A 22,876-nucleotide genomic window follows, 5' to 3' on the forward strand; every position below is an offset into this window, starting at 1 on the left:
GCTATTTCCATGCTCAGACCCAGGTAGCCAGCCAGCCAGCCAGCCAGGCACACAAAAGCTACTTAAGGAAGTGGTTGCACCACTTAAAAACTACCATATCTGCTGGTCGAAGTACAACAATGTGCAAACACAGCAGCGAGATGTGTGAGCTGCTGTGACAGGAGGATATCGAATGGAACACAGCCAATTAAATCACAAATCAAACTACAGCAATGACATTACTATAGGCCTTAGCCACAATTTGCAACTTGTTTTATAATGGGATGAATCTAGAGTTGCAACACCCTCCATTGACTCCCCACTCATCCAATCTGCTTGTATTAAACAACGTTAAGGCTGCAGGCCTTTAGGCTGTGCAACAGTGACACTTGGTGGTGAACAAAGGCTAACGCTATTTTCGTGCTCGGACACACACACACACACACACACACACACACACACACACACACACACACACACACACACACACACACACACACACACACACACACACACACACACACACACACACACACACACACACACACACACACACAGTCTATAGGAGTGGTTGCACCACTCTAAACATAATAGCAACAATAGCATGCACTTTTTAAACAAAATATAAGCCCAGAACCAACTAATAAAAAGCTTTGCGTCATCTTGAGGTGTAATGCAGCTCAGTGGTCCAGCCCAGCCTACTGACACTCAGCCCCTCCTCCAGCTGTGGACCCCCACGTTGACACCAATTAGCCCCACGGACCCCCATTTAAGAGATAATGCCAGGGACCCCCCATAAGAAGATTGTTACGGCTCTAGCTCTATAGTTTAATTTCAGGGACCCCCAGTTTGACATGCATTAGTCTACGGACCCCCCATTTAATGGCATTTATATCTCTGGGACCCCCAATTTATATTGTAAAATCAATGTTAATTTAACTCAGAGAGTGTACAAAATGTACATTGTACATGTTGTACACTCTCAGAGTTACAGACCCATAAGGGTCCATTTTAGGTTCCAAACTATCATTTAGCTGGGGACCCCCTGGAACTCCCTCAAGGACCCCTGGGGGTCCCCGGACCACACTTTGAGAACCACTGGTCTGCAGTAGACCTCACGCACGCACACACACACACACACACACACACACAGAGGGAGACGAATCAAACACACACGCAACTGGCGCAAACAAGCAGCACCAACATTAAATAAAAGACGCAAGCAAGGCACGCACACACACACACACACACGCACGCGCACACACCGCATGCATGCGCGCACGCACGCGCACCGAAACAAATCAAAACACAAACGCACAGCCTCTCTCGTCTCTCTAATGAGAGCTCGAGCCTAAACCATGTTTCTTAACTCTGAGATAAAATGAAGCAAATCCACAATAATTAAATACCTTTATTCTGTGGTCCAATCAGAGGTGTCCCAGTCAGCTGTGCTGTCAGTACTCAGGAGCAAGACTTCCAAACACAACACTGTCTTTCCTTGTGTTTTATCCATAATGTGTGATATTTATAAAGTGGTACAACTTTATAAAGTGCTATTATTTCTGCCCCCAGTCTCTGAACTCCATGTCTCCCTCCAGGCTATGGGACAACACGGATTATAAAGTAAATAAATAGACTTGTTTGATTTTAAAAACCTCCACTTCCACCGCCATTCCTTCACATCATAAACACACACACTAGCGGGCGCTGTGATTGGTGCAAAAGCCAGTGACCTCACGGCCTAGAGGCGGGCCTTAGGGCTGAGCAGAGCCCTCTCATTGGCTCTGGGGCTGAGAGATTTTGACGCGTCATGTCAGCTGTCAATCATTCAAGTCTGATTTGGGCTGTAAAATATCTGCCCATTTTGACCTGTTTAGTGTTTTTCTTGTAACTTTGATGCTGTTTCTGCTTTAGATTCTACCAGAATATCAATGTATCTATATTCTACATTTCAATAATAATGCATTAATTTCTCACCTTTATACTCCATAAGATAGACAGGGCCCCACTAGGCCATTACCAGGACAGTTGAGTTATATCTAACGAGCACTTCATTCCAAACTGCAACACTTAGGAAAAAAATCACACCCGTATGAACTGAGTGGTGCAACTCCCCTCCCCCCTCTCAGTGCAGCACTATCTCTCTCTCTCTGTTTCTGGCACAACAGTGCCCCTACTGGTACTCATGAGTCACACATGAGTCACACATGTGGTCTCGTAAAATATAGTCCATAGCCAATATTTGCTATATTCTGCCAATAACTACACTATACATTAATAGGTCACTGTTTATTTGGGTCTCTGTGTTAATTTGATGCAGGTTAAGTGGAGTCATATTGCTTGGTCACAGGTGTGAATCAAAACACACAGTGGGACAGCCATCTGCTAACCAAAGGCCATCTGTTGATCTGTATGTTAATCTTAACTCCACCCTTTTTGAATTCAACTCTGTCTATGTGAAAGTATATCATGTCAATTGTCAATGTGAAAATCATTCAGTGTTAGCTGGCTGGCCACCATGGTCAGTCTGCTGGGAGCTCCCGTGGGCCGACCAAGGCCTACGGGGAAGCTATGCTATTTTTGTCATTCTGGACTCTGTCTTTGATTGAAATAAATGGTACATCACACTCCGAGGAAATCTCTCTCTGCCTGTGTTTCTCCGATCTGATGCTTTGACGAGGTTTTTCACCTGATCTGATGACTACAGTTTGCTTTAGTCTAGAGTGTTCATTTATCTCTCTACTTTAGTGAGTTTAGGGTTAATTGGGTGTGAAAATACACCACACACACAAACATAGTCACACACAAACATAGGTTAACACGGACATTGCTGTTCCTTGGAGTGGTTGCACCACTCAATAACTGCAAGGACACAAAGTAGCTCATAACAACATGTCTACGGTGGATTTGTATGAAACAAACACTTAGAAAGGATAGAAAGAGAATAATTCAAGCTTTTCGTACAGCTGCAATGTTGGTGAGTTTGACGTTGTTTAATACAATCAGACAGGACTTTACTGTTTTGGTGAATGGGCTGTCTATGGGAAGTTGCACCTTGTTAGCACCTTGACATTACCTTATATGGTAAGATAGCGGGTCTGCATATGGAGAATAGGACTCACCGTCATTTGAAGTATTACAATAACTAAAAGGGTATCTTTGAAAAACAAAGAAGGGTCCCGCACACTGTCAGAAAACTGGCCAAAAATGTTGCTCTTTATTCAACGTTTCGGTCTATTCGACCTCCATCAGGACAGACGAATGGAGGTCGAATAGACCGAAACGTTTTCTGACAGTGTGCGATACCCTTTTAAGTATGCTTTATTGCCCTACGCACCTGTCAATAGCCTTGAGGTGTGCATCGGCCTTTTGCTAAAAAGTATTACAATAACAACATGTTGAATAGCCGACAGCCTCCACAACCTCTCTGACACGCACAGCCTTTGTTTTTTTGTTTTTTCTACTTTATCATTTTTATTCCATGATTTTGCAACGCACTTTTTATTTTAATGTTTTTTCTATCTCTTGGGACCCCCAATTTATATTGTAAAATCATTGTTAATTTAACTTCCCAAGGGTGTACAAATTTAGGGTCCATTTGGTTCCATTTGTACACTCTCAGAGTTAGACCCATAAGGGTCCATTTGGTTCCATTTGTACGCCCTCAGAGTTACAGACCCATTAGGGTCCATTTCGTTCCAAACTATCATTTAGCTGGGGACCCCCTGGAACTCCCTCAAGGACCCCTGGGTCCCCAGACCCCACTTTGGGAAGCACTGGATTAGACAAATCCATGGGATTTTGTACATGACGTTACTCGTGTATAAATGTTGAGTCAGTTTCTGCTGTTAATACTGTTTCTGTTCAGAAGCATCTGGAGCCAAATAACTAACTGTGTGGTGTGTTGACAATTACATGCTCTTTAGGACTATGTCATTCAAAATCATTCAAATTAGCTAATTTGCTCTTTGTACAAATAAAATAATAATAATAATTGCATAATGTCTTATCAACATAAAATACTAAAGATACCCTCTATCTTTAAAAAAGGTATTATTAAAAATACAACCAAATAGAAGTGAAAATTTTAATCTCACATCAGGAATAAATCAAGTCAAATTATGCTTAAATAAATCCACGCTGGTTTATTATATGTTTTCATTCCATAGATTTACAATACAAATACTAAAACAAACAAAACAAAAAAAACTGCCACCACTGCTTATTGTTCTGGAAACACAACCAGAGAACATGAAGCAGAGCTTTGCTGCAAAGCACAAAGAAAGACCTGTTAGTATGTCATATAGATTTGTTTGTCTCAAAGCAGCTCCGTGCTGCTTGGGGGGAGAGTAACCTCGAGTCACCAGTCGATCCTCTGTGACAACATGGCTGTCCCTGGTGACATGGCTGTCACCGGGGGCAGTGGCGTGCACAGATAGACACTAGGGGGTGCTAGAGCACCCCCTGCCCTTTTGGCAATGTGCCCTTTTGAAAAAAAAAGATTTTTTTTTTTTTTTTTTCTTTTTTTTTCTTTTTCAAAAATAGCAGACCTACAAGTTCATAGCGCGCCACTCGGTGGCGCGCTATGAGCTTGTAGATCTGCTATTTTTCAATAGCTAAAGCATAACATAATGCTAACACCAAAAGGGGTTCCCGCCCAAAATAGATTAAGGCAACCGGCCGGTTCCACGCGCTGCACAAGGTGCCCTTTTTTAACTTGAGCACCTGCCCCTCTAAATGTCTGTGCACACCACTGACCGGGGGCAACTGTGGCTCAGGAGGTAGAGCAGGTCGTCCAATGATCCATGGGTCGGCGGTTCCAATCCCGGCTCCTCCTCCTGTCTACATGTCGAAGTGTCCTTGGGCAAGACACTGAACCCCAAATTGCTCCCGATGTGCTGGTTGGTGCCTTGCATGGCTTCCGCCGCCATCGGTGTATGAATGTGTGAATGTAATGCACAATGTAAAGCGCCTTGGATAAAGGCGCTAAATGCACCATTTACCATTTACCGGTGACAGACAACAGTATATTCAGTCTCGTTTTTTCTCAAGCACGTGCTTGAGACGCACGCACGCCACGCACTTCACACAAACACACACACACACACACACACATTGAGGCTGGGATGCTCATATACCTTCTGTATACTTGAATTTATGAGCGAAAAGTGCCATTCACTGTTTCACACACAACACGACACAACGACGCACGTGGAAGTGAAGGAATATGAATCCCAGCCCTGTACAGTACAGTACAGTACAGTACAGTACAGTACAGTACAGTACAGTACAGTACAGTACAGTACAGTACAGTACAGTACAGTACAGTACAGTACAGTACAGAGATGAACCTTCCTCATGTGAAGAGTTTGGATGAACACATTCAGCCATGACAGGAACCGAGGACCACATTATGCACTACTGTGCACGAGGACCACATGCACTACTGTGCACGAGGACCACATGCACTACTGTGCACTCAGTCCGTGTTTGTGTTTGTTTTTTGCTTAGAGAGCAAAATACGTCCTTCGGGTGTTGAGTCGAGGATTCTCACACGCACGCACGCACGCACGCACGCACGCACGCACGCACGCACGCACGCACGCACTGCTCTGCACGCAAACACGCACGCAACCACGCACGCAACCACACACACACGCGCACACATACACGTGCTTGTGGTTGTCCATCGTGTCCGATGCTGACCTTCTTCTCCTATATTTGTGAGTCTTCTGGTGTCTGGTGTTGTTCTGATCCCATGGATCCACAGTCCAGGTTTCAGAACCGGGCGTATAAAAGCGGTACTGGGGGGAACAGGGGTGGCTTTGCGGGCATGATGCCTCTTTGTACGCTTTGCTGCACGGTGTTGTGCGCACACGCATGCACGCACACACACGCACACACACACACACACAGCACGACACACACACGCACACACACACACACACACACACACACGGGTCCATCAATAATCACATAGCCCAGGAGATGTTGGCCGTGTGCTCCTTGGCCTTCATCCTCAGCACGGCGATGCTGGACGACCGCCTCTCGAACTCGGGCTTGGTCTCGAAGGCGGCGAGGTGGGGGTGGGCGTGGGGGGTGTGGTGGTGGTGGTTCAGACCGCTGGGGGCGGGGCCCGGCGGCGGCCCCACCCCCCCCGCCAGCAGGGAGTCCGCGGTGGCGCCGAAGAAGTTGTTGAGGGAGACGTGTTGGAACTGGTGGTTCTGCTGGCCGCCGTGGGGGGGGAAGCCGGCGGCCGCCGCCGCCGCCACGTATTGGTCCACCGCCGCAGAGGAGGAGGAGGAGCCACCCACCGTGGCTCCGCCCACAACGCCACCGCCGCGGGGGGAGGGGGAGTAGGTGGCGACGCAGGGGGAGGGGCCTCGGGGCAGCATGCAGGACGAGACCACGGAGCCTCCAGGAGACGCGCTGGCCCAAAGCTGGTTAGGGATCTGGAAGGGGGAGGAAGGGGGGGTCAGGTTAACACACTTTTATAGGACTGACACTATACACAATTCTACAAATGTCTTCTAAATCATGTTGCTATATCAGTTGGTTCTGAAACATTTTCATGTCAAGGACCCCGAAAATTATATGTAATTGGCCGCCGACCCCCATCTGAAAATGAACCCAAAGATTTGAGTTAAAAACGTTCGCTCTGAAAGAATATATATTCAAGGATTTGCGCCACATTTCTTAAAGATTTTTTTCAAAAGATCTACAAGCTACAAGCAAGATCTACAATCTACAAATGGAACCAAATGGACCCTAACGGGTCCATTTGGTTCCCTTTGTACACTCTCAGAGTTAAATTAACATTGATTTTACAATATAAATTAGGGGTCCGTAGACTAATGCATGTCAAACTGGGGGTCCTTCAAATTAAAATGCTAGAGACGTAAAGATCATCTCTTATGGTGGTCCCTGGCGTACAGGATCGGCTTCTTGACTCCTCCTGGCACTTTCCCTTTTTTATTTGTATGCTTAAATGTATCGCTCTTTACTAAAAAAGCTAAATGAAAATCAAATCAAATCAAAGACATGACATGACATGTGAAGCCATGCATGTTGTCATAAGCACGACCCCCCCCCCCCCCCCCCCAATACACTGTAACTGTAACGTATGCAATAAAAATATACGGTAACTTATTGTTCTGTCATTTTTACAATATGTTACAACTATAGCGTTGTCCCGATCCCATCGCGGGATCGGAAATCGGGGCCGATCACGACATTTTCAAATGATCGGAATTGGATCGAGAGCAAAATAATCATGATCGGGACATCATCAATATTATATCCATATGATGATATGAGACTGGATATTATCTGTGATTTTGGATATTGTAACTATTGTGATATGGCATAAGATAAACGTGTTATATAAGAATATAAATATCGGATCGATAAAAATCGGGACATCCCTTAGTTACAACATATTGTAAATATTACAGTCAGTTGTGTTCTAACTTCTAACTGTAGAACGTAGCTTTACAGTATATATAGGATAACAGAACATATATAATGTCTCGACATAATACATGGTTATAATTACAATACGGCCAATAATTCATGATTACATTTGTTTACTTTGAGACTTTTGGATACACTGTGGCCAAAAAGTCCAAACGCCAAATTGTAGATTAAATGAGTATTTCAGTGAGTCTGTGAGGTTCAAATTAGGTGAAACGAGCTAATAATGGACCTCCTCTAACGAGAACCACATGCTGCGATTAATACTGTAATTAACCCCATTTAGACCTGACGACGATTCTACAGAATGTCTTCTAAATCCTGACAGTTTCCTGAAAAACCCTATGTTTCTGTGTCTCAAACTATACCCCAAAAAGTATATGTAATTGGCTGCGCCTCCCCCCCCCCCCCCCCCCCGCCAGAAGCAAATAATTTGAGTTAAAAACGTTTGCTGTGAAAGTATATACACAACGATTTCCACACATTTTCACGATTTTTTCAACAAATAGCAGATCTGCAAGCTCATAGCTTGTAGATTTGCTATTTTTGAATAGCAAAAGTTTAAAAATAATGGTTAAAACACCAAAAGGGGTTCCCGTACTTCTGAATCCTGAATGGATTCATACAATGATGCACATGTACTTTTCTCACAACCCACAGACCCTTTATGTCTGTGTGTTGTTTCGAAAATATTGAACCAATGGACCCTCAAAATGTCTGCTATAGCAACTAACTCCACCAGCTCTCCCACCTCTCATGGAAGTAATTGACAATATATAAAGTTACAACACCAACTTTGATGAGGCTGTATTGCTTTGTTTTAAAAATATAAGGTTTTCTTAATTCCCTGAACATTTTATATTTTTCATTTCCTGAAAAATGAACATTTTGGAGTTATGAGGTTTCCTCCCGACAGCAGAGATATACTATCTCATTGAGTTCCTCCTTACAATCAACAGTCTGAGAAGTAACTATTCACGGACAGGGCAGTGACATTTTGGAAGGAGATGGAGAACCATGAACTATATTTTTCACAAATGTCATGATAAACCTTTTGTCGTCGTCGTCCCCCTCCCCCCGCAGTATAGTCCATTAAAAACAGACAATGTTGCATCACATATAGACAGAAACACAGACGACACAAAAGGATATCCACGTCAGCGAACTGACAAAATAAAAAAGGTTTGCTTTCGGATCTGTTTAGTGGCCTAAATACCACAACTCAATCATGGTTTGTTAAAGAACAAAGCTCTTCATGTGACAGTTAGCTATACTAGTCACGGCACAAATATCTGGAGCATGACGGATCATGGCTGTGTGTAGCGATGAGAATCAACTGTATTTTACCGATGCCGTCAGTCAGTGACTGATCAGAATACAGCGCCCATGTTTGACCCAGAAAAGCACGTAATTACGTCCCTCACAGGAATACCATGCAGAACGCTCGCCTCAAACGATTGCAGACACACAACTTTTTGGCAACCTTTTGACTTTAGCCTGTCAGACCTGAGGACGATTCAACAAAAATCCTGACAGTTTTCTGAAAAACCCACATGTTTCTGTGTCAGTGGTTCTTAACCTTTATCATGGCAAGGACCCCCAGAATTATCTGTATTTGGCCACCGACCCCCATCTTAAAATATGTAGTTCCAGGGACCCCCCAGAAGCAAAGATTTGAGTTAAAAACGTTCGCTCTGAAGGAATATATGTTCAACGATTTCCGCCACATTTTCACGATTTTTCAAAAATAGCAGATCTACAAGCTCGTAGTGCCGCGCTACGAGCTTGTAGATCTGCTATTTTTCAAGAGATGAAGTATAACATAAAAATGCTTAAAACACCAAAAGGTGTTCCCGTCCAGAATGTGTTTTTAAAACAATAATAGGATATTCCACCATCAATTCCACTATTCAGCCACTGACCAGCTCATCAGATACTCTGACGCAAAAACAATCATATCAATCAAATCAATCAAATCAAAAACAATGATACACTGTATCATGTGTTATAGTTAATCGATACGATTTGGTCAATTTAGAGCCGTGTTCATCGCTTCGACATGCAGTATGTTGTTTTTGGCAGCAAATGTATATTTTAGTTTAGTCATTATAGTCTTTGGAATGAAACTTAGTCTAGTTTTAGTCATATGTTTTACCCGGAATGTTAGTCTACTAAATTTCTAAAGATTTTAGTCGACTAAATCTGCAGTTCATTTATTCAACTAAAAGGTTTTTGCCGTCGTAATGACAAATTTTACACTTGCTGAAAATAGCCGATCTACAAGCTCACAACGCGTCGCGCTGCGACGCGTTGTGAGCTTGTAGATCGGCAATTTTCAGCATGCAACCAAGTGTAAAATGACTTATAGTGGATCTCTTGTCCACTAGTCCCTTCCTAACATTTTAGTCTAGTTTTTATTTGTCGACAAAATTGTCAGTATATTTACTCTCATAGTTTTAGTCATCATAGCTTAGTTTTCATTTATAGTTTCCATTTAGTTTCCGTCAGTGAAAAAAGGTAGTCGACGAACATTTTTTAGTCATAGCATTAGTCGACGAAATTATATAGGAGGAAGTTTGCATGGCAAAAATGTCCATTCCAGGCAAAAAAGAAGCCGACAATATAAATATACTCACAAGCCCCTGCCCTTACCCGTCTGTAAAACAACTGCCCTTTTACCCGTCTGTAAAACAACTGCCCTTTTACCTGTCTGTAAAACAACTGCCCTTTTACCCGTCTGTAAAACAACTGCCCTTTTACCCGTCTGTAAAACAACTGCCCTTTTACCCGTCTGTAAAACAACTGCCCTTTTACCCGTCTGTAAAACCACTGCCCTTTTACCCCATCTGTAAAACAACTGCCCTTTTACCCGTCTGTAAAACAACTGCCCTTTTACCCGTCTGTAAAACACATGCCCTTTTACCTGTCTGTAAAACAACTGCCCTTTTACCCGTCTGTAAAACAACTGCCCTTTTACCTGTCTGTAAAACAACTGCCCTTTTACCTGTCTGTAAAACAACTGCCCTTTTACCCGTCTGTAAAACAACTGCCCTTTTACCCGTCTGTAAAACAACTGCCCTTTTACCCCGTCTGTAAAACAACTGCCCTTTTACCCGTCTATAAAACAACTGCCCTTTTACCCGTCTGTAAAACAACTGCCCTTTTACCTGTCTGTAAAACAACTGCCCTTTTACCCGTCTGTAAAACAACTGCCCTTTTACCCGTCTGTAAAAAAAACTGCCCTTTTACACATCTGTAAAAAAAAAACTGCCCTTTTACCCGTCTGTAAAACAACTGCCCTTTTACCCGTCTGTAAAACAACTGCCCTTTTACCCGTCTGTAAAACAACTGCCCTTTTACCCGTCTGTAAAACACATGCCCTTTTACCCGTCTGTAAAACAACTGCCCTTTTACCCGTCTGTAAAACAACTGCCCTTTTACCCGTCTGTAAAACAACTGCCCTCTCCAGACCACGAATGAATGCCACATTTACTACATGGTGAAAGAAATGTAAATGCTCTCCTCTCCTTTCCATGCCATGCCGGAAGGAAGGCAGCATTCAGGAGAATAGCTTTTCTCCGAAGTCTCCTGAACTTGAACGCAGCATTTTGCTTTGAACAAATTTGTTTCGAAATTCATCTCGAACACACCGCATCTCCACTATAGCTAAAGAGTGTTGGGTTGCGCCACCGAAAATAGCTGATCTACAAGTGAGCTTGTAGATCAGCTAATTTTCGCTATTTTTGTCCAAAAGTGCTCCTCTTACAGGATTTCTAACACGTACTCTCTACACGTCCCGGCAACAACATTATGGAGAAAAAAAAGCTATGGGGGAAAAACATCCATGTGTTTCTACACAAGAAACACATGATGGAGTAAACAAGACAATCTAACAGAATTACAATGTGATTTTTTTCCACCCATGATATAAATTATAATACGGGCCATGATAGGTCTACATACTGATATACAATTCTCTAATTAATTTGTCTGGACTCTTGGAAGATTATACCTTCACACACGCACACACGCACACACACACACACACACACGCACACTACACACGCGCACACACACACACACACACACACACACACACACACACACACACACACACACACACACACGACACAAGCTAGCTTATCCCTGTGACCACACCCCGACCAAACGATTTCCAACCATGAAGATATATCGCTTTTAAAAACCCATATACTAGAGAACTATAATATAATATTGTAGTTCCAGTCTGTAATCTCTAATTGCTGGCAGGGAGTAGCCTAAAGACATATTACCGTCTCCTCTCACCTCCTCTGAGGATGACCTCTCTCTGGCAGCGACCACAGATAAATCGACCACAGATAAATCACAGATAAATCCTTAGCTTCATGAAATCCGAGAAACATCCATATAATTCATCCGGTGACACCTCGGTCCTCACCGACGGCCTAATCAACGTTCAAAGCATCTTATCTGTGTTTAAATCTACAACGATGGGCTATAATTAATTAATGACGAGGGCAGGTCGGGACATTTTGATCAATTGATAATATTGATTAAAACAAATAAATTAATATATAAGGGCTACATTGGTATACCGAAATAGATTGTAGAGGGATATATTAGGAGAACTTAATAGAAACATCGATCCAGCAATACAGCTATATACAGCTCTGTACATCGACGGAAAACCTTTGTATGATTTGTTCAAACTTCTCGACCATTAATTGCGCATGGATCACATGATTAATTGATTCACAACAACACACCGCGACAGTCTGAACTTTTCATTTAGGATTTTTCAAATGAAACTATAGGAGTTCCATTTGTCATTGACAACAGAACTTTTGGTGTTTTAAGCATTATGTTATACTTTCGCTATTGAAAAACAGCAGATCTACAAGCTCATAGCGCGGCACCGAGTGCCCTGGAACAACATATTTTCAGATGGGGGTCGGCGACCAAATACAGATAATTCTGGGGATCCTTGACATGAAATAGTTTGAGCACCACTGACATAGAAGCATGAGGTTTATCAGAAAACTGTCATGATTTCGAAGACATTAGTATAGAATCGTCCTCAGGTCTAAATGGGTTCAGAGTAGCCTAATCATAAATCATAAAGATGTCCTCCAACACCAACCTGTGAATAGGTGTCGGCTCTCGGTAACACCGACAGGTCGTAGTAACGTACCTGTGAATATAGGTGTCGGCTCTCGGTAACACCGACAGGTCGTAGTAACGTACCTGTGAATAGGTGTCTGCTCTCGGTAACACCGACAGGTCGTAGTAACGTACCTGTGAATAGGTGTCTGCTCTCGGTAACACCGACAGGTCGTAGGTCGCAGCGAAGTGACTCTTAGCTTGCTGCATCTGACCGTAACGTTCCCTCTTCCTCCACTTCGCTCTTCTGTTCTGAAACCACACCTAGAAACGGCAGGATATCATTCAGATGTAATACTTTAACACAAAAATATAATATTTAAAAAAACAGAATCCTGAGAAGTTGAGAACTGCATCCTGCAGAAACTGAAAGGTGATGAAAGAAAACATGATGTTTTCCTAATTGAAAAATAGCCTAAATTTGAGCAAAAAAAATAATCGCAGCTGAAATGATTTACTCCTTAATTGATGAAGTAATGCAAATAGTATAGCATATAGTAGCCTATTACCCAAATCAATGATTTGAGTTCAAGTCATGTATGTTTAAAATGCCCATTGACAAAAATTCTTAGCCTATATATACTCACGCATAAATATAGGCATAATAAGCTATATTTACGTATGGTATTTAGGATTTGTATAGGCCTGCTATAAGTATAACCCACCATTCCTCTCGAAGAGTGTTGCTATATCCCTCTCCATTTCTTTAAGGGAGAAATTATTCAAAACGCCCCTATCATTTACAATTTCACAAAATGCAGGGTTGTAGCCTATATATATTTATTAATCTAAAATAACAAATAAAATAAAACCCTACCTAATACAATAAATGAAATTAAATAGAGTAGCCTGTCCTGCTCTATATATACACACAGTTTAGTATAATTTAAAAACGAAACGTTAATAATTAATTAAAGTCTAGTCCTCTATATATAATTAATTAAAGTCTAGTCCTCTATAGTTTAGTATAATTTTAAAACGAACCGTTGCTAATTAATTAAAGTTAATTAAAGTATAGTCCTCTATATATACACAGTTTAGTATAATTTTAAAACGAACCGTTGCTAATTAATTAAAGTTAATTAAAGTCCTCTCTACCTGCACTCTGGCCTCCGTCAGCTCGGTCCGCATGGCCAGCTGCTCCCGGACATAGACGTCCGGGTAGTGGGTCTTCTGGAACACCTTCTCCAGCTCCTCCAGCTGCGCGCTGGTGAAGGTGGTGCGGTGCCGCCGCTTCTTGCTGCTCGACACGTTGCTGTCGCACTTGTCCCCGAGGAGGTGGTCCTCCAGGTGGTCCGTGCAGGTCTTCATGTCCTGGTGGTGAGGACCCCCCGGACCCCCCCCGGAGCCCCCCGGAGACTGAGAGGCCCTCACGCTGCAACAACTGTCCAGGCTTGACCTCCCCATGTCCGGGTGGCAAGAGTCCTGTTCGTCGCTCTTCGGAACTCCGTAATTTGCTGCAGAAAATAATAATAATAATAATAATAATATTACAATAATAACAATAATTAACGTGAATAATAGCATATAATAAGCATAACAGTAGGCTAATCATTTTGTATAGCATACTATAAAATAAATCACATCTTACATGACACACACACACACACACACACACACACACACACACACACACACACACACACACACACACACACACACACACACACACACACACACACACTCTCTCTCTCTCTCTCTCTCTTATTTTATTTTTTAAACTGACCGATTTGAAGACAATTAAGATATCATGACTATAACATAAAATATGACCTGTATTATTATGTCTATATTTATATGCAAATGAACAGCCACATAATGTTCATATCTTCCTCGTAATTTAAGAAGCAACTTCTCAGCTATAATTTAATATGAATTCATTGGACTCATAATTATGATATGTATATAAAACAATGTCAGGCAACAAACAAACACAACATGCTAAAGTTATAGCGACGCATAATAATAATAATAATTTAGATAGCATTTTATGTAGATTTAGCACTATATAGTATATATGCATAGTTTAATTATATAGATATTCCACTGTTACGTTCTTAGCTTACATAATGATTGTGAACTGAATGATATGAACTACTTTTTATATATGTGATGTATTGCCATGCTTTTTGTTCTTGCTTAATGTAAATGCTCTGGATTAAGAGCGTCTGATAAATGCCTAAATAATTTACAATTTAGGCTAAATTGTAAATTGTATAAATTGCATAAAGCGGCCTATATATTATATTAAACCCACCGTTGTGTTCTCCGCAGGGCGAGGACCGGGCGTGGTGGTCGCTGCTCTGCAGCCCGAAGGCCTGCTGCGACCCGCACTTGGGCGAGGAGGAGGAGGAGGTCTTGGTGGTGGTGGTCGTTCCGTAGTAGGAGCCCTCCACCAGACACCCCTCCATCACCCCAACGTGGTCCACGGACCCCCCCACCGGGGGTCCGGGGCCCACCATGTAGTAATCTGTGCCTTTGATGATCGCCTGGCTTTTCAAGGCGAACTTCTCGTCCATGTAGTCCATCATTTTTTAATTAAACAAAAAACTCCCCAAAATCCCCGTCGCTCGCTTATCGCTCGCGTGTCGCTCCGCTCGCTTCGCTGCGCGATAGTTTCTCAGATAAGTTCATGTCACCGTGAAAAGTAGTATACCTCCTTCCCTAATTCCTCCTTCCTTCCTCCCTAGGCGCGCCACGTTGAGCGATTATTATAGACAAATAATTCGTCCCCCAAAAAGAGATGTTCGTCTTTAAGGCACAGCCTCGCCTTCTAACGCGACGGAAAGGAAAGGGTTCTCTCCTCCTTGTAGCTCCTAGACCTACTTTTCAGTATTAAGAACATGCCTCGTTTCCCCCAAAACCCAAACCCAGAGTAAGTCTGTCCCACCAACTCAACTCAACTCCTCCCACACACACGTCCCAGTCCAACCCAAACACATGACTCTAAGTGACGGAGTCACTAAACCAAACTAAACGCTTAGGCCTTACTGCTATATACACTCCACGACGGAAACAATCCAATTGACTTTAATTTACAACATGTTTAGACATCTGGACTTTAAGGCAATAATTTATCGTCTCTATAAGTTGTGGAGTGCAAATGGGATTTGGCTTGCTGCTGCTCTGGGTGTGTGTGTGTGTGTGTGTGTGTGTGTGTGTGTGTGTGTGTGTGTGTGTGACAGGACGGGCCGTTTCATCTTCATTCACTTGGACTTTCTGGACGGATTATTTGTTCTGCTCGTCAAGCTACTGGAAGTGGATCAGAACAGCTTTTGGTTCCCAACGTTTTTTTTTTTTATGTCAAGGACCTCCAAATTGACACTAATTATCCCACGCGGACCCCCTCCGTTTGAAAAGATATGCCTGCAATGATGCTAAAGCCGTTTCATTTCAAGGACCCCCCCGTTTGACCTGCATTAGTCTATACGGACCCCCCATTTAATGGTATTTTATTTCTATCTCTGGGACCCCCCGTTTATATTGTAAAATCAATGTTAATTTTTGTACACTTTTCTGAGAGTGTACAAATGGAACCAAACCATTCGGTTCTATTTGTACACTCTCAGAGTTACAGACCCATAAAGGGTCCTTTTGGTTCCAAACTATATCATTTAGCTGGGGACCCCCTGGAACTCCCTCAAGGACCCCTGGGGGTCCCCAGACCCCCACTTTGGGAACTAGAATTCAGTGCATTTCTCAGATTCCCTTCATGCTCTAAGGCACCATGAATATATTATTGATTTTATTTATTTATAGCTGACTATATGTGTTTTAAGTTTGTACGAATTAATTTATTATAATTGTGGTGGGGGGAAATGTCTAACTCCAGCACATTATAAGCTATCAAATATAGGTCATTTTTTAAATTATATAAAATGGCAACATTTGAAGATTATTATTTGTGAGCCTATAGTAGCATTATTATTATTATTATTATTATTATTATTATTATTATTATTATTATTATTATTATTATTATTATTATTATTATTATTATTATTATTATTATTATTAGTATTAGTATTATTTTAAAGCTATGAACGTATACATTATTCATTTTCAAATAAACATTATCTGAATATCTGACAGAAATCATGGAACTTCAAAACAATCTAACTTTTGGTGACTGACCAGCATTTCTCTCTCAGGACCCGATACCCGAATAATGCAAATATGTAGTTTGAATGAAATCCTTCTAAAGTTTATTTTGTGTATATAATATATGCCTATAAACGTTATGAAAAGTCTAAATCCTACAAAAAAAGGGTATTTTTTTTTAAAATAAAGGATTCAGACTTTGTAACGTTTATGTTTCGCCAATCTGCAACGCAAATGCTATTTTATATAATTATTATAATGGAATGCCATTACCGTATATATATATTCTTGTTACCTTCACCCAACCAAAAACAAAAAATATGAGTCTATATTTTATTGTTTTATTTCATATTTAATTTTGGTTTAATCGAAGCGACATGATCTGCCCGTGTCAGAAAACATGCAGTGAATAAACCGAAGAGAGCATCATTGTTTTATTGTGTATCTAAGTGCACCAAATTATTCACAAAATTAAACTCCGTGCCTCACTTGACCTACATATTGAATCATTCTGAGAACACACATGTGCTAAAATATATGAGTTCGTTGAATCAAATCAGCATCAGCTGGACAGCATGATATTGATAATTGACAATTTGACATACAAAAAACAGTGGACTTTACAATGCTATGATATTTGCAAAAGGACATGAAGACTTCTTCCTTATATTTATTTCTTATAGAGAGGAATTGTGTCGCTATCCAAACCCTTTATCTCCCTCATAGGCATACTATTACTAATATGTGCTTTTCAACCTTCACATCAAGGTCCATTATTTGTTCTGCATTTGAGCCACAGACGGACCACCGTTTGATGACATTTAGCCTCTCAGACCCATCTGAGCCACGGACCACCGTTTGATGACATTTAGCCTCTCAGACCCATCTGAGCCACGGACCACCATCTGATGACATTTAGCCTCTCAGACCCATTTGAGCCACGGACCACCATCTGATGACATTTAGCCTCTCAGACCCATTTGAGCCACGGACCACCGTTTGATGACATTTAGCCTCTCAGACCCATCTGAGCCACGGACCACCGTTTGATGACATTTAGCCTCTCAGACCCATCTGAGCCACGGACCACCGTTTGATGACATTTAGCCTCTCAGACCCATCTGAGCCACGGACCACCGTTTGATGACATTTAGCCTCTCAGACCCATCTGAGCCACGGACCACCGTTTGATGACATTTAGCCTCTCAGACCCATTTGAGCCACAGACGGACCACCATCTGATGACATTTAGCCTCTCAGACCCATTTGAGCCACGGACCACCATCTGATGACATTTAGCCTCTCAGACCCATTTGAGCCACGGACCACCGTTTGATGACATTTAGCCTCTCAGACCCATTTGAGCCACGGACCACCATCTGATGACATTTAGCCTCTCAGACCCATCTGAGCCACGGACCACCGTTTGATGACATTTAGCCTCTCAGACCCATCTGAGCCACGGACCACCGTTTGATGACATTTAGCCTCTCAGACCCATCTGAGCCACGGACCACCGTTTGATGACATTTAGCCTCTCAGACCCATCTGAGCCACGGACCACCGATTGATGACATTTAGCCTCTCAGACCCATCTGAGCCACGGACCACCGTTTGATGACATTTAGCCTCTCAGACCCATTTGAGCCACGGACCACCGTTTGATGACATTTAGCCTCTCAGACCCATTTGAGCCACGGACCACCATCTGATGACATTTAGCCTCTCAGACCCATTTGATGACATTTAGCCTCTCAGACCCATTTGAGCCACGGACCACCATTTGATGACATTTAGCCTCTCAGACCCATTTGAGCCACGGACCACCATTTGATGACATTTAGCCTCTCAGACCCATTTGAGCCACGGACCACCGTTTGATGACATTTAGCCTCTCAGACCCATTTGAGCCACGGACCACCGTTTGATGACATTTAGCCTCTCAGACCCATCTGAGCCACGGACCACCGTTTGATGACATTTAGCCTCTTTTATAGGCCGCCAGGCACGCCTTATATTCGGCTGGTTCGCAGTCGGGTCACCGGTCACTGCAGTGTACCTGGGGGAGGGGGGGGGGGGTTCCATGAGGAAAAATATAAACAAATAGAAAGTGATCGTATAGCGAAGGGGGGGGGGGGGGGGGGGGGGCTTCTGTCTCTTATTGGGGTTTCTTAAAATGACCTCCGTGCACCGTCCCATGCTGGGGAGAAAATGCGAAAAGTTGACTGCGGTGTGGTCGGACATTCCTGCCGCAAATAGCTGCCTGCATGCCGGCTGCGCCGGGTCGGTTGTTCGGGTCGGGGGGCCTTCCCTTTATAAGGTTGCATGGTCACCGTTTAGAGAGGCAGATAAAGCTAAACTAATAAGCTAAGTGCAGTATGGGAGCCATTAGCCATATATTATATTATATAGGCCTATAGCCGCTACTGCATGAGAATAACGACCTATCTCCGGTTTTAATGTGACCGTGTGTTACATCGCTGATTACATTATATAGTATATAATATGACTTGAGTTGAATTTGCCGTTAGAATCATTTTTTTAGGCCTGTTGCTCACATGGACACTTGAGTCAGAGATATATCTGGGTTTAATACATTCTGGGCGGGAACCCCTTTTTGGTGTTTTAAGCATTATGTTATACTTTTAGCTATTTTTTGAAAAATCGTGAAAGTGTGGCAAATCTTTGAATATATATTGTTAAAGAGTGAACGTTTTTAACTCAAATCTTTGCTTCTGGGGGGGTCCCTATGGAACAACATATTTTCAGATGAGGGGTCGGTGGCCAAATATATAATTGTTGACATGAAATATTGAGCACCACTATAGCAACATAGGTATTTCAGAAAACTGTCGTGATTTAGAAGATTTATTTATTTATTTCAATGTCAGGCATAAACGGTTTAATACAATAAACATCCTAGACTTCAGGGAATGTGTTCACTTTAACTGAAATGGATTGGTTTTCAGTCCCTGCGTCATTCGCTAAACCATTAGGCTACTGAGATATTCAATCTGCACCAAATAAAGATTTGACCCCGACGTGATTTGAACACGCAACCTTCTGATCTGGAGTCAGACGCGCTACCGTTGCGCCACGAAGTCCTCCCGCAAACCGACCCCGAGTGGAATAGATCACGGTCTGTCAGTGATGGACGTTGACTTTCAAATGTATTGCAAAGAAACATTGAATAATTGATTGATTGAAATATTTATTAACAGTTTGCAGAATTACAGTACAATTCAAGCACAACTCATTACAAAGACTGTTAACTGTGAGTGGACGACCCAATAAAGCATTACACTTGTTTACAAGAGGGTCCACCTTGTTCAAGTCATCAAAACATTTAGAGACGTACAAATATACACTTCTATAAAGCCAAAGAGCAGAACGGGAATTCAACAAACAATATGTATTGATGTAAACAATCAAATTTACTTCAATTTACGAGATGTTTATAGACATCTGGATCCTGGCAATAATTTATCGTCTACAAGTTGTGACTGTAAATAAGATTTGCTCCGGCGTTTGTGTAATTCTGCAAGACTTAATTGTCTCCATCATCATTCAGTTTAACTTGATTTAAGTATATTTATGAACAGTTTGCAGAAATATGGTTACATTTCACATGAAAGCACAACTCAATACAGAGACTGATGATAAAGCATTACACTGGTTTACTACAGGGTCCATCATGTTCAATTCATCAGAATGAATTACAAATATACACTTCTATGTAAAAAAAAAAAAAAAAAAGAAAAAGAAAAAAAAGGGGGTTGGGGGAATTTTGAAGGAGTGAAGGGAATCGCATGTCTTAATGACTGTTGGTAGGGCGTTCCACATATTGGTGGCATAGGAGCGAAATTAAATGTAGTCCCTTGTTTGTGCCTAATCTGGGTTGCACATGGTTTGTTGAACTCCCTCTGGTGAATACATATATATTCTAGTGAAATACAGTGTAATTTATATTCCATTGATTCTGTACTATGGAAAACGCAGGGAGGGAGATTTGACATTGTTATTGCGTTCTAAGTCCACGTCCTCACAATTTAAGAAATAAAGATTTGACCCCGACGTGATTTGAACACGCAACCTTCTGATCTGGAGTCAGACGCGCTACCGTTGCGCCACGAAGTCCTGTGAGTTGACCGGGGATTATTGATATAGATGCATGATGCATTCTTAGTGGTTCCCAAAGTGGGGTCCGGGGACTTGAGGGAGTTCCAGGGGGTACCCAGCTAAATGATAATTTGGAACCAAATGGACCCTTATGGGACTGTAACTCTGAGAGTGTACAAATGGAACCAAATGGACCCTAACGGGTTCATTTGGTTCCATTTGTACACTCTCAGAGTTAAATTAGCATTGATTTTACAATATAAATTGGGGGTCCCAGAGTTAGAAATGCCAATTAAATGGGGGACCGTAGCCTAATTCAGGTCAAACCTGGGGTCCTTTTTTATGGGGGTCATTGGCATACATTTTCTAATGGGGGCCCGCTGTCGATTTGGGGGTCCTTGGCATGAAAAAGTGTGGGAACCACTTCACTATTTATATATCCTACACGGCTTTGTGAAATACCGTAGCCGTCCACACGGAAACACAAACGTACCACTTTATTTCTCTCCAAAATCACAAGGCCTGCTATTTATTTTAAAACCTCATAAAAACACTTGAATCTGCAAAACGGTTGTGTGCAATAATGGAACAGCCTAACAACATAATGGGGTTTATATAAAGTCACGGTACAAAAGAAAAGAGCATGTTGTTCCTCTGGAATTCTGATTTGTTTTGTTTTGTCGTTTGTTTGCGAGCCTCACAGTCTCAGCCTCGCAGGAGAGACAGAACCACTAGCATTCCTGAGCGGTGAGGAGTTCTGGCTCCGTCACCATGGGTCGGTCAGTCAGTGTCCAGAGCGGTGAGGAGTTCTGGCTCCGTCACCATGGGTCGGTCAGTCAGTGTCCAGAGCGGTGAGGAGTTCTGGCTCCGTCACCATGGGTCGGTCAGTCAGTGTCCAGAGCGGTGAGGAGTTCTGGCACCGTCACCATGGGTCAGTCAGTCAGTGTCCTGAGCGGTGAGGAGTTCTGGCTCCGTCACCATGGGTCGGTCAGTCAGTGTCCAGAGCGGTGAGGAGTTCTGGCTCCGTCACCATGGGTCGGTCAGTCAGTGTCCAGAGCGGTGAGGAGTTCTGGCTCCGTCACCATGGGTCGGTCAGTCAGTGTCCAGAGCGGTGAGGAGTTCTGGCACCGTCACCATGGGTCGGTCAGTCAGTGTCCTGAGCGGTGAGGAGTTCTGGCTCCGTCACCATGGGTCGGTCAGTCAGTGTCCAGAGCAGGAACGTGCACACATAAAGGGGGCTTGAGCCCCTGCCCTTTTACTTGTCTGTTATAAAAAAGTGGTGCAACTCCGTGTGGGGGTCCCCGGGGGGGGGGGCACACCCAGGGTGCCGGCCCGATTCCGGTGAGCCGCCCCGCATCCGAAACGGTTGAGAAATGACAGAGTTACCGTGTGGGGGTCCCTCTACTGTACCCTCTACTGTACTGTACTGTACTGTACTGTACTGTACTGTCACTGTACTGTACTGGCACACCCAAAATCACCTACAGTTAATATGTGCGTGTGTGTTTGTGTGTGTGTGTTAGGTTGCGCACAGGTGGTGAAAAACCACCATGGTGTTTTCGTGCTCACACATATCCAGCCAGCCAGCCAGCCACCCACAGTCCACACACATAGAGCAGTATTATGCGTGTCTTAAGTACCAGGTCTTATTACTTAACTTAAGACCTGGAGGCGTGGTCAATGCTGTTTGGCCACTCAAAATAGCCAAATGGCATCGATCACGCCTCCAGGTCTTAAGTTAAGTAATAAGACCTGGTACTTAAAGGGGCATTCCACTCATTTTCAACATTTTACTATGTAATTAATATACCTTAGAGCTGTTGTGTGGAAATAATAAAAAAGTCTCCCCACTCTGTGTTTCCTAGAACTGGAGATCTGAAAAAAACCATTAACATGGTGAAACACATCTTGATGATGTCATCAAGATGTGTTTCACCATGTTAATGATTTTTTTCATACTTACAGTTCTAGGAAACACAGCATGGGGGGACTTTCATCTCCAGTAGCTAAAGAGTGTGGGGTCATGCCCCGAAAATAGCTGATC

The 22,876-nt window shown here is 42.8% G+C and overlaps 1 protein-coding gene across 1 annotated transcript; it reads right to left on the reverse strand.

Moving 5' to 3' along the window:
- Positions 1–5,951: 5,951 nt before the first annotated feature.
- On the reverse strand, positions 5,952–15,143 carry LOC306918582 (ALX homeobox protein 1-like; the record flags this gene model as incomplete). The annotated part of the gene is made up of 4 exons (XM_079531474.1): positions 5,952–6,431; positions 12,748–12,876; positions 13,711–14,069; positions 14,870–15,143. The coding sequence occupies 4 exons, from the start codon at positions 15,141–15,143 to the stop codon at positions 5,952–5,954; spliced, it is 1,242 nt and encodes a 413-aa protein (XP_079387600.1).
- Positions 15,144–22,876: the final 7,733 nt, after the last annotated feature.

This window comes from Electrona antarctica (genome assembly GCF_951216825.1).
Source record: "Electrona antarctica genome assembly, contig: scaffold_114, whole genome shotgun sequence".
Lineage (NCBI taxonomy): Eukaryota > Metazoa > Chordata > Actinopteri > Myctophiformes > Myctophidae > Electrona > Electrona antarctica.